This window comes from Salvelinus alpinus, chromosome 3, assembly GCF_045679555.1.
Source record: "Salvelinus alpinus chromosome 3, SLU_Salpinus.1, whole genome shotgun sequence".
Taxonomy (NCBI): Eukaryota; Metazoa; Chordata; class Actinopteri; order Salmoniformes; family Salmonidae; genus Salvelinus; species Salvelinus alpinus.
In genome coordinates this window covers 71,677,656-71,689,975 of record NC_092088.1, presented here as the reverse complement: position 1 = coordinate 71,689,975, position 12,320 = coordinate 71,677,656, and the positions used below count along the sequence as shown (strand labels likewise).

The 12,320-nt window shown below is 45.1% G+C and overlaps 1 protein-coding gene across 2 annotated transcripts in view; it reads left to right on the top strand.

The window, feature by feature from the left end:
* The window catches only part of LOC139571254 (disks large homolog 5-like), a 103,119-nt gene that overhangs the window by 73,022 nt on the left and 17,777 nt on the right, over nt 1–12,320 (top strand). For both annotated transcript variants that reach the window (XM_071393937.1, XM_071393935.1), the window contains exons 12-23: nt 2,047–2,231; nt 2,519–2,644; nt 2,945–3,077; nt 3,284–3,411; nt 3,545–3,720; nt 5,051–5,154; nt 5,778–5,870; nt 8,392–8,835; nt 9,889–10,815; nt 11,068–11,188; nt 11,485–11,632; nt 11,827–11,954. In XM_071393937.1, the coding sequence (XP_071250038.1) occupies nt 2,047–2,231; nt 2,519–2,644; nt 2,945–3,077; nt 3,284–3,411; nt 3,545–3,720; nt 5,051–5,154; nt 5,778–5,870; nt 8,392–8,835; nt 9,889–10,815; nt 11,068–11,188; nt 11,485–11,632; nt 11,827–11,954 (2,713 nt within the window). The remainder of the gene's footprint in view (nt 1–2,046; nt 2,232–2,518; nt 2,645–2,944; nt 3,078–3,283; nt 3,412–3,544; nt 3,721–5,050; nt 5,155–5,777; nt 5,871–8,391; nt 8,836–9,888; nt 10,816–11,067; nt 11,189–11,484; nt 11,633–11,826; nt 11,955–12,320) is intronic.

The following is a 12,320-nucleotide window of genomic DNA, read 5'->3' as shown; positions in this document are numbered from 1 at the left end:
ACAGATGAACTCTGGAGCTCTGTCAGAGTGACCATCGGGTTCTTGGCCACCTCCCTGACCAAAGCTCTTCTCCCCCGATTGCTGGGCAGACAGCTCTAGGAAGAGTCTTGGTGGTTTCAAACTTCTTCCTTTTAAGAATGATGGAGGCCACTGTGTTCTTGGGGACCTTCAATGCTGCAGACATTTTTTGGTACCCTTCCCCAGATCTGTACCTCGACACAATCCTGTCTTGGAGCTCTACGGACAATTCCTTTGACCTCATGGCTTGGTTTTTGCTCTGACATTCACGGTCAACTGTGGAACCTTATATAGACAGGTGTGTGCCTTTCCAAATCATGTCCAGTCAATTGAATTTACCACAGGTGGACTACAATAAAGTTATAGAAACATCTCATGGATGATCAATGGAAACAGGATGCACCTGAGCTCAATTTCGAGTTTCATAGCAAAGGGTCTGTTTTTTATTTTTAATAATTTTGCTACCATTTCTATAAACTGTTTTCGCTTTGCCATTATCGGGTATTATGTGTAGATTGATGAGGGGGGAAAAGTAGTTAATCCATTTTAGAATAAGGCTGTAATGTAACAAAATGTGGAGAAAGTCAAGGGGTCTGAATACTTTCCGATTGCACTGTATATAGGGAATAGGGTGCCATTTGGGATGCAGATATACTGTGGTAGAATTGGTGGTGTCTGTCCGTCTGTCTGTTTTTAAAATGGTCCCATTCCTTGCTGCCATCGTGGTGGCTGGCTGGATAATCTATTATGAATCCCCTGCTATGTGGCACCTGCTTGGCGGGGTTACGCTGGCTAAAGGGCACAGCACAGTGAGCACAGCTGGAATGAAAAAAGTACAACCATCCCTGTCTGTCCCACTTCACAGCCAAATCTATAATCTAATCCATAGGATGCACTCAAACAAAATGTTACACAACAAGTCAGTTGGGGTCAATTCCATTTTCAATTTAATCAAATCAGGAAGTTGGAATTGAAATATTAACTCTAAATTCCAGTTTTCCTATGAGGAAACACATTCACCTAATATTTTCAACTGAAAGAACTTGTGTGCTTGAAATATATAGTTTATTAGGTCCACCACCCCGTTCACGAAAATGGTTCGCTCCTACAGACAGTGAGTCATGTGGCTGTGGCTTGCTATGTACTGTAAAGCAGGCAGACTGGTATCGAGGCATTCAGATCGAACGTTAGAATGGACAAAACTAGTGATCTGAGTGCGGCAGTGCCAGGCGTGCCGGTTCCAGTATCCCAGAAACGTCCGGCCTCCTGGGCTTTTCACGCACGACAGTGTCTAGGGTTTACCGAGAATTGTACGACAAACAAAAAACCTCCAGTCAGTGGCAGTCCTGTGGGTGAAAACAGCTTGTTGATGAAAGAGGTCGAAGGAGAATGACAAGATTCGTGCAAGTTAACAGTGGTGTGCAGAACGTCATCTCGGAACACACAACTCGTCGGTCCTTGCAGCAGAAGACCACACCGGCTTCCACTCCTATCAGCTAAAAACAAGAAGAAGCGTCTCCAGTGGGCACGCAGTCACCAACACTGGCTGGTGAGGAGTGGAAAAACATTGCCTGGTCCGAGGAATTCTGGTTCCTATTGCGATTTGGCGTAAGCAGCATGAGTACATGGGGCCCCATCTTGCCTGATATCAACGGTACAGGCTGGTGGCAGTGGTGTAATGGTGTGGGGAATGTTTTCCGGGCACATGTTGGGTCCCTTGATACCAATTGAGCAACATTCCAATGCCCTGAAGAATTCAGACTGTTCTGGAGGCAAAGGGGGGTCCGACCCAGTACTAGATAGGTGTACACATAATAAACCTACCACTGAGTGTAGTTCGTCATAAAAACAATATATCATATAGTTGTGTATTTCCTCGCTCTGGGGTGAAGTTTCTCCTAGGTAAAGATCTAGGATAAGCTTCCCCTCCCCCAATCGTATCTTAACCATTAGTGGGGGGGATACTAAACTGACCCAAGATCAGCATCTAGGGGCAACTTCAACCTACACCCATTTCCTCCACATCAGAAACAAGACTCGACAACCCTGGACATGGAGCGGGCCAACAAGGAGATAGAGGTGCTGAGGAAGCAGTACGAAGCCATGTCTCAGGAGCTGAAGGAGGCGACACAGGAAGCAGAGGTGGCCAAGTGTCGACGCGACTGGGCCTTTCAGGAGAGAGACAAGATAGTGGCAGAGAGAGAGAGTATTCGGTGAGTAGAGAGAGAATAAATAGAGAGAAACATCTTGCATCCCATAGCACGTGGCCCCTAGAACCTGTCAGGAAGCCAACAGGATGATAGCTAAGAAACACACTTTATATCGATATTGAAGACTCAAGGATCAGTGGCCAGTGACGAAAAATTACAAGTGTTGAAAGGCTCGGTCTTAAATTTCCAGAGAAGAGTGAGTGATTATTGGATATTTACAGAAAATGGGACAAGCTTGAAAGGCAATTAATGAATAGATGTAGATGACGTCCTGTGTGTGTGTCTGTCAGAACGTTATGCGACAACCTGAGGAGGGAGAGGGACCGAGCGGTGAGCGACCTGGCAGATGCCTTGAGAAACCTAGATGATACCAGGAAACAGAAAAACGACGCGTCACGAGAACTTAAGGAGCTCAAGTGAGTTATTCATCCCTCCACATCCTCCATCCATCCCTTTCTCCATCAATCCACATCAGAATATAAACCTCTGAAAACGATTTACAGTACAGAGGAATAGAACCCTATTATTTAACTTTGCCAGTTCTGTAACTTGATTTGAAGTACTGTAGGTTTTGGTGCTCTGACAGTGTTATTTACAACCAGGTTTTATTGCCACCTAGTGGTTGAAATGTGTATCTAACGACTGGCTGTCTGTACATGAACAAATTTGTCTTCAAATGTAAAGGTTGTTTTCAAAGTTTCTCTCTCTTTCTACAGAGAAAGGATTGAAGACCAGTTGGAAAAGGAGGCCAGTTTTCGTCAGCTGATGGCTCATAATTCACATGATTCAGCCATCGACACAGACTCTTTGGAGTGGGAGACGGAAGTTGTGGAGTTTGAGAAAAACAGAGTAAGTGTTCAGTGCTCACCAAGCTATTTACCTTGGCCAATTCCACATGCATTACTTTGTGCTATTGCCAAATCGAATTGAACCACAAAGAATGAATACAGTAGTAAAACAGTAGTAATATTCAGACAAGCAAACCGTGGACACATTTTAGATCAGATGTGCCTTTTTAATGAGGAAATAGTAATGCTTTATTTACGTTAATTCAGGAGGACATGGATTTAAAAGCACTTGGTTTTGACATTGCCGAGGGGATAAATGAGCCATATTTACCAGGAGACTGTGGGATATTTGTGAGTAAGGTGGACAGAGGAGGTATTGCTGAAGGAAGGTTAAGGTAAATCACACTTAATGGCCTTCTTCCTACTTTTGAAAAAGTATTGTTATTATTAATCATCCACTGTTTACTGTTCTGCTTGGTTGCATCTTCTCTCTACAAAGTAGATTATTGGTTGCTCTTCTCTCTACAGAGTGAATGATTGGCTGTTGAATATAAACAATGTGGACCTGACCAATAAGGACAGGAAGCAGGTTCTGAAGGCGGTGCTGAGCGGAGAAGGAGTGATCAATATGGTGGTCCGCAGGAGGAAATCTCTGGGAGGACGCTTAATCACTCCTATTGAGATCAACCTCACAGGATACAAAGGTATCACTCATATACAGCAAAACCTCACACAATATATATCTATTTTTTAATGTTTTTTTATTTCACCTTTATTTAACCAGGTAGGCCAGTTGAGAACAAGTTCTCATTTACAACTGCGACGTGGCCAAGATAAAGCAAAGCAGTGCGACAAAAACAACAACACAGAGTTAGACGTAAACAAACATACAGTCAATAACACAATAGGAAAATATATGTACAGTGTGTGCAAATGTAGTAAGATTAGGGAGATAAGGCAATAAATAGGCCATAGAGGCGAAATAATTACAATTTAGCATTAACACTGGAGTGATAGATGTGCAGATGATGATGTGCAAGTAGAGATACTGGGGTGCAAAAGAGCAAGAGGATAAATAACAATATGGGGATGAGGTAGTTGGGTGTGCTATTTACAGATTGGCTGTGTACAGGTACAGTTCTATATAAGTGCCAAATAAGTCTTCTTTGACTTGTAACCATAGCAGATCCCTTTTTGGTGCTATATAGAACCTTTTTTTGAATGTTCATAAGGTTAAAAATGTAACCTTTATGGTGCTATAAAGAACTATTTAAAAAAGGGCACCAAATAGGATTCTGCTATCATTACAACCATTTTTGATGCCGTATAGAACTCTTTTTAATGGTTCTTTTACAGAACCTTTATCTCAAAGGTTCTACAAAAAACTGTTTGAAGAACAATAGTGGGTTCTTTTTTCTGGTTAGACATATTATATTGTTAAAATTCCAAAGGTTTTATTATTGTGTTAATTGACAAGTTGTATCAGGTGTGCTAGCCCTGGAACAGCTGGGGCTCCCTGAGGAGAGGTTTGAGATCTACTGGTTTAGACATCAGTTCTCAATTGACACAAGGCCATACGTCAGTCTTTCACAAGACACTGTCACTGGGCATTGTCATATATAATATGTAATAGCATAACACAACACATTAGATGAACTTGAATCACACTGTCACTCACGGTTTCACCAAAAGGGCTGTGAGTAAACCATGCCCTAAAATATTCTAATGAGCCGCCGCCCCTATATTTGAATTGTCACTAAAAGAGCAAAGAACCCTTTTCTGAACTGCAAAGAATCATTGAAGAGCTCAAAGGGTTATTGGAGTCATTATGGTTCCACATAGAACCATCACTCTTCCCAAAGAACCCTTGAGGAACCCTCTTTTCCTCAAAGAGAACCCTCTTTTCCTCAGAAACTTCTGTCATTGTATGATCAATATCCAACACTAGATTGATGATGTCGATTGTGATGAGGAGGAGGATAATGAAATGGGTGTGTGCTGAAGACATGACGTTATCCTCCCTGTCTCCTCCAGCCAGTGGTATAGGGCTGGAGTGTGGGGTGTTCGTAGCTGGGGTCACTCCGGGCTCACCAGCAACCAAGGAGGGTTCACTCACAGTCGGAGATAGACTCATCGCTGTACGTATCACATCACACCTGCTTTTATTATGAAAGCTAATATTGTTTTGCTACTAAACCTGGGCCTGTATCCATAAAGTGTATCTGAGTAGTACTGCTTATCTAGGATCAGTTTAGCCTTTTAGATTAAAATGAATGATTAGGTGGGGACCTAATCCTAGATTAGTACTCATACTTCATGAATATATATGATTGTGTTTTTTGTATGATTTAGTTTTTAGTATATCTGTATTTTCTTTGTATTTACTATTTATACAGTACCAGTCAAAAGTTTGGACACACCTACTCGTTCCAGGGTTTTTATTTATTTTTACTATTTTCTACATTGTAGAATAATAGTGAAGACATAAAAACTATGAAATAACACACATCTAGTAACCAAAAAAGTGTTTAACAAATCAAAATATATTTTAGATTTTAAACCTGTGCTTGTATCCTTACCTATTCCCTATATAGTGCACTACTTTTGACCAGAGCTCTAGTCAAAAGTAGTGAAAAGTAGTGCACTACATAGGGAATAGGAGGCCATTTGGGACTTGGGAGTATTTAATTGAAGACCTGCTTGCTTCCCTGCTATAACATTGTTTTGATACGATGTGCTGACCTCATTTTCCCCTCCACAGATAAATGGAATTGCACTAGATAACAAGTCACTGTCTGAGTGTGAAGCTTTACTGCGGAGCTGCAGAGATGCTCTCAGCGTCTCTCTCATCAAGGTGAGTTAAGGCTGTCTGAGTCCCAAATGCCACACTATTCCCTATGTAGTGCATTACCTTTGACCAGGGTTTTGGCCAAAAGTAGGGCACTATATAGGGAATAGGAAGCCATTAGGGACATCTTCATCTACTGGCTTTGTTATCAATGCTGTAGCCAATGGATAGATAGATGTTAGCATGAGCTGTGGAATGAATATCTTGAGCTGGTAATGTGGGCTGAGAAAATGTGAAATATATTATTGTATTGGAACTGGTTGGTTCATATAATTACAAAGTTGATTTAGTCTATTAAGCTGAGGTATTAAGTTATAGTAACGCGTATTGGCATGTACTCTACCTGCCAGTAATGGGAAAGTAATAATCATGAATGTTTCCTCTATTTTTTTTAACAGTTAGTGCCTTCAGAAAGTATTCATGCCCCCTGTTTTTTTCTCACCCATCTACACACAATAGCCCATAATGACAAAGTGTTTTGCATAAGTATTCACACCCCTTTGCTATGACACTCTAAATTGAGCTCAGGTGCATCTATGATCATCCTTGAGATGTCGCTACAACTTGACTGGTCTCCACCTGTGACCAATTCAATTGTTTGGACATGATTTAGAAATTAACACACCTGTATGTATAAGGTCCCACAGTTGACAGTTTATGTCAGAGCAGAAACTATACCATGAAGTCCAAGGAACTGTCTGAAGATCTCTGAGATATATTTGTGATGAGTCATATATCTGGGGAAGGACATAAAACAATTTCTAGAGTGTTGAAAGTTTCCAAGAGGACATAGGTCTCCATCATTGGGAAATGGAAAAAAAGATAGACTCTGCCTAGAGCTGGCCGTCCGACCAAACTGAGCAACCGGGCAAGAAGGACCTTAGTCAGGGAGGTGACCAAGAACCCAAGAACTTCAGAGTTCCTTGGCTGTGATGGGAGAACCTGTCAGAAGGACAACAGTCTCTACAGCAATTCAACAATCTGGATTTTATGGAAGAGTGGCCAGACAGGTGCCACTGCTAAGAAAAAGGCAACATGACAGCACGCCTGGAGTTTTCAGAAAGGCACGTGAAAGTCTGAGTGCATAAGACGAAAGATTCTGTGGTCTGATGAGACACAAATTGTACTCTTTGGCCTGAATGTAAAGCGCTAACACCATCCCTACCGTGAAGCATGGTGGTGGCAGCAGCATGCTATGGGGATGCTTTTCAGCGACAGGGACTGGGAGACTGGTAAGGATAGAAAGAACAATGGAGCCAAATACAGGAAAATCCTTGATGAAAAGCTGCTTCAGAGTGAAAACGACCTTGCACTGGGGGGCGAAGATTTACGTTCCAACAGGACAATGACCACAAGCATACAGCCAAAGCGACGCTGAAATGGCTTCTGAACAAGAATGTGAAAGTCCTTGAGTGGCCCAGCCAAAGCCCAGACTTCAATCCTATTGAACCTCTGTGGAAAGACTTGAAGATTGCTGTTCACTGCTGCTCCCCATCAAACTTAACAGAGCTTGAGAAAATCTGCAAGGAAGAATGGGAGAAAATCCCCAAATCCAGATGTGCAGAGCTGATACAGACATACTGTAACGCACTTTAGGCGTAGTGGGTGCGGAGTCAGGCGCAGGAAGCAGAAGGTACAGAACAATGTTTTATTCCGGCACAGAGAAAAATGTTCACGCCAATACCGGGCGCACATACAAGACCGGCCCAAAACCAGGACCCAACCAGTCCGGAGGAAAAACAAAGGGAAACACACAACCACAAACATGAACAGAGGAAAAATAAGCCCGCACAAAGAGCAGGCGGGCCTTACCGGCTTAAATAGCCCAACTAAAACCTAAACAAGAAACAGGTGTAACCAATAAGACAAAACCAACAGAAAAGGGAAAAGGGATCGGCGGCAGCTAGTAGACCGGTGACGACGACCGCCGAGCGCCGCCCGAACAGGAAGAGGTGACAAAGCTGTAATAGCCGCCAAAGTTGCTTCTATAAAGTATTGGCTCGGGTGTGAATACTTATGTAAATGAAATATTACTGTATGGCATTTTCAATGAATTTGTGAAAATGTATAAAAACATGTTTTCACTTTGTTATTACAAGATAATTAGGTGGGGCTTACATTTGTCCTATTTCACATGTTTTTTTGCAAATCATACAGAGAGGGGTCAGTGCCAGGGATCAGCCATTATTGATGGCAACCCTGGAGTAATTAGGATTAAGTGCCTTGCTTAAGGGCACATCAACCGGTTTTTCACCTAGTTGGCTCTGGGATTTGAGCCAGCGACCTTTCGGCTACTGGCCCAACGCTCCTAACTACTGGGCTACCTGCCACCAGAGTTCATTATGGGGTGTTGTGTGTAGATGGGAGAGAAATCCATTTTGAATTCAGGCTGTAACACAACAAAATGTGGATTAAGTCAAGGGGTATGAATTCTTTCTGAATGCACTGTAAATGTTTCCCGGGTCACACATTTCAGCACTATGAACAACCTGAGTGGAAATGAGTGACCACTTGTTTGCTCCCTCAGAGTTGCTCCGGCCAGAGTATCTTTGAAAACCTGCGAGACGCCTCAGAGAAGACCTCCAACTGCCGCTCGCTCCACTCTTGGCACTCCCGGAACTCCAAGAACAACAACAGCTCTACCCAGACAGACATGTTCTGCCCTGATATTGGCTCCAGTGGTGGAGAGAGACACAACCATCCCAACGAAGACAGGAGTCATAGTGACATTGTAGCAGTAGACAACAACAGTAGAGGTGGCTCCGTCTGCCAGCACAAGCCGTTTTCCAGTAGCTCCATGTACTCCCGCTCTCTGTCCCACAGGGGGAGCTGTCTGCAGCACAGCCCAGTTAGTTCAGGGCCACTGGGGTCCCCAGAGCCCCACCAGGACTACTGCTACAGGAGAGGGGAGTCACACAGCAGGCGACCTCTCACCTTCACCCCTGTGGCCTCCGACTGTATTACCCTGCAGGTTGGTCTTGGAAGGATGGGTGGAGGGAGGGGAGGAATGGTTGGATAGATGGAGGGATGTGGAGGGAGGGGGAGGAATGGATGGATGGTTGGAGGGATGTGGAGGGAGGGATGGATGGATGCATGGTTGGAGGGATGTGGAGGGAGGGGGAGGAATGTATGGATGGTTGGAGGGATGTGGAGGGAGGGAGAGGAATGGATGGATAGATGGAGGGATGTGGAGGGAGGGGGAGGCATGGATGGATGGTTGGAGGGAGGGGGAGGAATGGTTGGAGGGATGTGGAGGAATGTATGGATGGTTGGAGGGAGGGATGTGGAGGGAGGGGGGGGGGATGGATGGATGGTAGGAGGGATGTGGAGGGAGGGGGGAGGAATGAATGGATGGTTGGGAGGGGGAGGAATGGATGGATGGTTGGAGGGATGTGGAGGGAGGGAGAGGAATGAATGGATAGATGGAGGGATGTGGAGGGAGGGGGAGGAATGGATGGATGGTTGGAGGGATGTGGAGGGAGGGGGGGAATGGATGGATAGATGGAGGGATGTGGAGGGAGGGAGAGGAATGGAGGGATGTGGAGGTAGGGGGAATAATGGATGGATGGTTGGAGGGATGTGGAGGGAGGGGGGGGGGGATGGATGGATGGTAGGAGGGATGTGGAGGGAGGGGGGAGGAATGAATGGATGGTTGGGAGGGGGAGGAATGGATGGATGGTTGGAGGGATGTGGAGGGAGGGGGAGGAATGGATGGATGGTTGGAGGGATGTGGAGGGAGGGGGGGAATGGATGGATAGATGGAGGGATGTGGAGGGAGGGAGAGGAATGGAGGGATGTGGAGGTAGGGGGAATAATGGATGGATGGTTGGAGGGATGTGGAGGGAGGGGGAGGAATGGATGGATGGTTGGAGGGATGTGGAGGGAGGGGGGGAATGGATGCATGTCAAGTAGTTTTTTTCTAAATAGCTCCTGAATGTTATTGTTTTTAATGTGTGCTGTAATGTTGTTATGTGTGTAAGACTGTAACATATTAATTTCCACCCTGGGGTTATATTCTATTTAGAGCACGCTGCTGGACAGAGACAGAGACAGAGGAGGAGACAGAGACAGAGGAGGAGACAGAGACAGAGGAGGAGACAGAGACAGAGGAGGAGACAGAGGAGGAGACAGAGACAGAGGAGGAGACAGAGACAGAGGAGGAGACAGAGACAGAGGAGGAGACAGAGGAGGAGACAGAGGAGGAGAGGAAGGACACACCACTACTCCAGAGAGAGAGAAGCCGAGCGGAGGCACCTGGCCTAAAGTCTTGGTGGGCGCGTCCATCCTCGAGTGTGCCCAGCTCTCCATCTATAAGAAGCCCAATCAGAGGAAGTCCATCTTCGACGCAGACACCTTCAAACGGCCCGAGGCGTCCTCCAAACTGGACAACCTCTCCTTGTCCCAGCTATCAAAACACTCCCCGCAGGACTCTCAGTCTGAGGTGGAGCCAGGGGTGGGGCCAGGGGTGGGGATAGGGCAGACCCCTCCCACCCCGCCTCAGAGGAGCGATTCGTTCAGGTTCAAACACCGCCAGCAGACCAGCTCTGCCTCGGACTCCACCATCACCACAGGGACAGGCACCCCTCCAACCACCCCGGGCCAGGCCCCAGGTGGCCTACCCCTGGTGGGCAAACAACAGGACAGGGGGGGGCTGGAGGGTCGAGACAGAGGCAGAGATAGGGAAAGGGACAGAGATGGGGAAAGAGACAGAAAGAGGGACCGAGACAAAGAAAATCGAGACAGAGACGGGGACAGTGAGAAGCAAAATTTCTACATAGACCCTCTTGGAGAGGGGATGCAGCCAATCATCAGCTCCAGGAAGTCATGTGATGAGGATGTAAGCAGGCAGAGGGGGGAGGAGCTGGACAGGGACAGGAGAAGGTACCGTCCCAAATCAGCCCCTGCGTTACGCCGGAACATGACCCCTCTACACATCCACATCCCTATCCAGGTAATTAACATTCCTGATTGATTGATTGGTTGATTTATTGATTGGTTGATTAATTAATTGAGCCCTGTGGCTGTGTTTAATCAAACTTTCCAAGTTTCCTTTTGGTACGATGTTGATATTCTTATTGATTTGCCATTACACGCAACAAATATTCACTATGCAATAAACTCCTGTGTTTTCCATACGCTGCATGTAGTGTCAGTGTGTGTTACTAGAGCTGATAGTTCCTGTCCGTCTTTACTGTACGTCCAGAGTTTCTCTAATGACGAGGCGTCTCCAGAGCCGGTGGACTTGGTGCGTTTCTCTCCCATGCGCTCTCATCGTTACAGCATGCCTTTGGTACCACCAGGATACAGCAGCACCATGACTGCACGTAAGTCTCCTGTTACAACTATCTGAACAAGTCATTGTATATTAGATTATCTCATTAAAGATGCATTTTATTATCTTATTTTATCCACTGTGTTTTAGTACAGGTGTGATTTTGCACCTGATCTCTTTCATTTCCTGTTTTCTTAACTCTTACTGGCCCTGATTTCACAGATAGCATCTCTTTTGAATTGTGATGATTGTGGTCATGTCTTTTTTAACCTTATTGCGTATAACTTATTAGAGCTGTATAAGAGTGTCTGCTTAATGACTTAAATGTCCTTGTTTTTGGTCATCCAGAGCCCGGACACAGAGGTCTAGCCCCGTGTCCTGCTGTCACCGCTGTGATGAGGAACCCAGTCTATACCGCCTGGAGCCATGACGTTCACACAAACCACAACTGTCCTCCTGCACCCACCTCAGGCAACCACTCACACTCTCACCCCAGGTAGATACCCCTCCTCAATTCCAAGCCAATTCCAGGTATCCCAGGTCTGAATCAGTCCATGATTAGAAGGCAGTAATTAAAACATAAACTTAATGTCAACAATGTTCTTAATGGTCTAGATCTTACAATATAGCTCAACATAGATATGTCATAATTGGCTGCATGAATCTGATGACTGTGTTCTTCTCCTATAGTCCCCAGCACCAAGGTCGTCTGAGCCTGGATTTGAGCCACAAGCGGTCTGGTGACTTAACGTCAGATTCATCGCCCTGTAGCCAGACACCACACAGCACCAACTCCCTGCCCACCAGTACCAGACTGGGTCAGTGAACGAACAAATGAACAAATGAATGAACACATTAATGAACAAATAAAAAAGAAAACACTTTATTGAATCGAAGATAATTAGATTTTTACATTATGAGCACAGCAATCATTTACATTTTAGTCATTTAGCAGACGCTCTTATCCAGAGCCACTTACAGAGGTGAGTGGATACATTTTAAACTCTTTTTTACTGGTCCCCCGTGGGATTCGAACCCACAACCCTGGCGTTACGTGCATCTACCAACTGAGCCACACGGGATCATACATGTAGTGCTTTTACTATCGTTATAATCAGTTTATGGTCTTTCATGGCATGAATGATATTAACATGTTAGATTTTCACTTGTCTTACCCCTCTAAG